Source organism: Anser cygnoides, chromosome Z (genome assembly GCF_040182565.1).
Source record: "Anser cygnoides isolate HZ-2024a breed goose chromosome Z, Taihu_goose_T2T_genome, whole genome shotgun sequence".
Lineage (NCBI taxonomy): Eukaryota > Metazoa > Chordata > Aves > Anseriformes > Anatidae > Anser > Anser cygnoides.
In genome coordinates this window covers 5,651,021-5,654,684 of record NC_089912.1, presented here as the reverse complement: position 1 = coordinate 5,654,684, position 3,664 = coordinate 5,651,021, and the positions used below count along the sequence as shown (strand labels likewise).

General features: G+C 44.1%; 1 protein-coding gene and 2 non-coding genes across 3 annotated transcripts; all 3 read left to right on the top strand.

Moving 5' to 3' along the window:
- The first annotated feature begins 318 nt into the window (after nt 1-318).
- On the top strand, nt 319-2,726 carry COX7C (cytochrome c oxidase subunit 7C). Its single transcript, XM_013201130.3, has 3 exons — nt 319-497; nt 1,423-1,568; nt 2,628-2,726. Exons 1-2 carry the CDS (start codon nt 423-425, stop codon nt 1,537-1,539), a joined length of 192 nt encoding a protein of 63 aa, XP_013056584.2. The 5' UTR covers nt 319-422; the 3' UTR covers nt 1,540-1,568; nt 2,628-2,726.
- LOC125180878 (small nucleolar RNA Z39) lies at nt 914-977 on the top strand. The gene has a single exon (XR_007159805.1). It is a non-coding gene; the product is annotated as a small nucleolar RNA Z39 (small nucleolar RNA).
- LOC125180877 (small nucleolar RNA Z39) lies at nt 1,928-1,989 on the top strand. Its single transcript, XR_007159804.1, has one exon. It is a non-coding gene; the product is annotated as a small nucleolar RNA Z39 (small nucleolar RNA).
- Nucleotides 2,727-3,664: the final 938 nt, after the last annotated feature.

The window sequence follows — 3,664 nt, the reverse complement described above, 5'->3', positions numbered from 1 at the left end:
GTCCCCCGACTACTTGCAGGATTATCCTTAGGTAACACTGAGGTTCTATGGGTCTGTCACGCCTACTCCTGTGAGCGGAGTGGCGTACCGTGGTGCCCGTCCCTCACAGCCCGCCTCCATTTCCCGCCCCTCACCTGGGGCCGCCGCCGCCACTCCCCTTCCCGCACGGGGCGCGGCACAGCAGCCACAAAATGGCGGCCGGCCTCCATCACCGGCGAACCGCCCGGTGACCCCTCGCGACCAATCACACACCGTCGTTCTGACCACGTGATCACCACCAGGACTACAACTCCCATCGCGCCTAGCGCTGCCCCTGTTTCCTTCCCCTCCTCCCTGCAGTGCCGCCATTTCCCAGAGGGCGCCGGGCCGCGCTGCGGGAAGGTCGAGCAGGGGAGAGGCGGTTAGCGCTCTGTGTCGCTATCATGCTGGCTGCCGGCGTCCGCAGGTTCGCCACCTCCGCCCTCCGCAGGAGCCACTACGAGGACGGGCCCGGGAAGGTACCGTGAGGGAAATGGAGGAGGCCCCGGCCCGCTGCGGCGCGGCACGAAGGTCGTGGGGCAGGCCTCGGCCCGTGGATGGGGATGGGGGTGCTCGGCTGAGGGAGGGTTGTGAGGGTTGTGGCTGGAGGCAAGCCTGGGACTGACTCCGAGAGCCGAAGGGGGGCCTGCGCTGCCTTGGGTTTGCTCAAGGTGAGCTCGTCCCTCAGTCATCTCCGGGAAGGTGTTGGCATTTAATCGGGTTTTAAGGTTCCGGGGAGCTGGATGTCCTTGTGAGGAGCAGAATGAATGCTCTGCTACTTCTGCAGCTGGTAACCAACGGGATTTAGAGTCTGGAGATAGTGCTGTTATGGCCGCAGCAAGCAAGGTGATGCAGATGACTTTGGTGTCCTTCCCTGCAGCCTTCTGGTTCTGTGGTACAGATGATGAGCTTTTGCAGTATGAGGAGAAACAGTGATACTGTAAACGCTTTCTGATGTACCTTTGTGCTTAGTGTGCTTTTAAAATCTACATCTAAAGCTTAATTTCATATACTTTACACGATGAAAACGTTCTTTGTAATAAAAATAATTAAGCAGTGGAAAGAGTTGCCTGGAGGCTGTGGGGTCTGTGCCCTCAGGGGCATCAAGACATTTACAGTTGACTGGACAAGCCCTTGACCAAACTGGTTTCTTTATTCCTTAATGTGAATTGGTGATGGGAGGGGTATTGGACAAAATGACTTCCAGAGGTCACTTCCAAACTATTGCAAGGACAGGGTCAGTTGGCCTGAAAGGAAGGGAAAATGTTCTGAGAATGAATATTTGCAGTCAGTTGTAATCTACCTGTTAGCACTCTGGGCCTCTCACTGCTGTCAAGCAAATGAGGAAGTAATTAAAATGTACTATATTGATTGCAGAACTAAAATTCATTTTTTCTTTTCTAGAACCTTCCATTCTCTGTGGACAACAAATGGCGATTACTTGCAGTAATGTGTGCATTCTTTGGAAGTGGGTTTGCTGCCCCTTTCTTTATAGTCAGACACCAGCTTCTTAAGAAATGAAGGGGACAGACTGTAATCGCACTAACTGGGTAACTGGTTTTGTTTGTTATTCTAGCAGAGTGATCAAAACTGAGCTTGAGAGAACCTAAACTTCATTTACAAGCTTTGTAACTTTTAATACCTCCCAGACCAGTTGCTTACAGTTTGTGGCTTGGAGTTCCCTCTAAACTTAAATGATGAGCAGGCTTAAGTTTGCTCTGCTGGGCTGCGGAACTCATTGATTTGTGAACTTTGCCTGCCCCAAAGCCACACCTCTCTGAGTGCAGCTTCTTGATAGTCTTAAACTGGTTTAACTGGCAGTGGAGTGGTACTAAATTGGATAATAAGTATAAAAGAAATACTTTTGAGAAAACAAACCTATACCTCATAAAATGTGTATGGATATCTGGCATATGTGATGTAAACAAAACAGTATGAGAATCTGTGATACTGTAAACGCTTTCTGATATGCCAGTTAAAACTCAAAACAAAATCTCTTTAGTTCCAGTTCGACAATGTCAAAACAACCACAACACCAACATAAAACATTCCTATTTATTTGTAAACTGCACTTAGCATAAGATCATTAACAGCAGATGCTGTTAACTGATGCTGATGATATTTTTGAAGACAAAACAAGCCTCAGCCATTGTTCCAGCCTCTGGAAGTATGCTACTTTCATTCGGAAGTCCACTTCTGTTTATCTTAAACTGATTCCACTTTGGAAATACCTGATGTTGTTAATTCTCTAATCTGAGAAACAGTATTTTTGAAGAGCAGGGATGACTATGTTAGTTTTTGGAAGGAAATATAGTGATTGCTGGAATGTCAGAATTGGCACAAATTGTAAAGTCACCTGTATAATGCTTTTGCCAACCTGATGGTTTTGTCTCTTTAAACTTAAAGAGGGGACCTGTGCAGTATTAAAGTATTTAGGAGTGTACATGTTCATATACGTAAAGGCCTTTACTGCAGAAACTCGTGGTGGATAAATTAAAGCATGTTAAAACTAAAATATATCATCAAGGTTAAATTATTCCTATAGCTTGTTCTAGATGCAGAGGTTTAAGAGTCCTTAAACTTGTTAATTCTTCTACGTTTTCTTGCAGAGTCGAAGTCTTCTATACGGCAACTTTAAATGGAAAAAAGGATATCTGCAATTGTGTACCATGCTGGAGGTGTCTAAATAAATGTCAAATCTGAAGGTCCCGGGCTGTGTATTTTGTGAAATTCTTGCAGTGCTTTTTACAACTGGTTTACACTGCGAAGCCTTTCAAATTGCAGTCTATTGACATTAAGTTAAACTCTAGTATTCTAGGGACATGGAAACATCCAGTCTCAAAATTGAAGTGGGCTTAAAGTAGCTGGCTGAATGTTTAAGTAGTTTTACTAAGCTATGTGGTCTTCTCTGATAGTCTTTGGACTAATCGGAGAATAACTGTTTGGGATAGATTATAGCCTATATACCTGACAATATGGGTATACTGTCACCATAATCCATGCTGCATGTGTTTTCAGTATTTTGGGCTGATTAGTTGAGAACATTTTATTTGACTTTGCTTTTACAAAGTCATTCTGAAGAGCTTGTGTTTACTGTAGCTCCTTCCTGTGCTGCATTACTGTTGCTGTGTGCCCTTCAGATCTCATTAGCCTTCACACTAAGATGATGCAGTAGCCTTGAAAACAAGTACAGCAACAGTAACTACAACATTGAATCTTTGCTGCCAATGTTTTCTAGTCAGTATCTTACCAAGACTTTGATATTACTTCAAATTAGTAGCTGTTTGGAAAGAATTGATAGCTTTACAGTTGAAGCTGTAGTTTCTACATGCAAAGTCATGCCTAACATTGGGCCTGTGTAGTGGAGATCAATCAAAATATTGAAGAATGCTGTCAGGATACCTCTTCCAAGTGGAGTATATGTTTAAATTAAGAGTCCCGTTGACAGCATGGGTAGAAAGTTGTTTTAATCTCCACTTTCCTTATGACTACCTCATTGGCTAAATAGTAACTGAAAAGCACTAATGTAACCCAGTAATTGTTACTGTGACCGTAATCATTGAATATCCCAAGTTGGAAGAGACCCATAAGGATCATCGAGTCCAACTCCTGATAATATTAATTATTTATAATAATGTTAAATGGT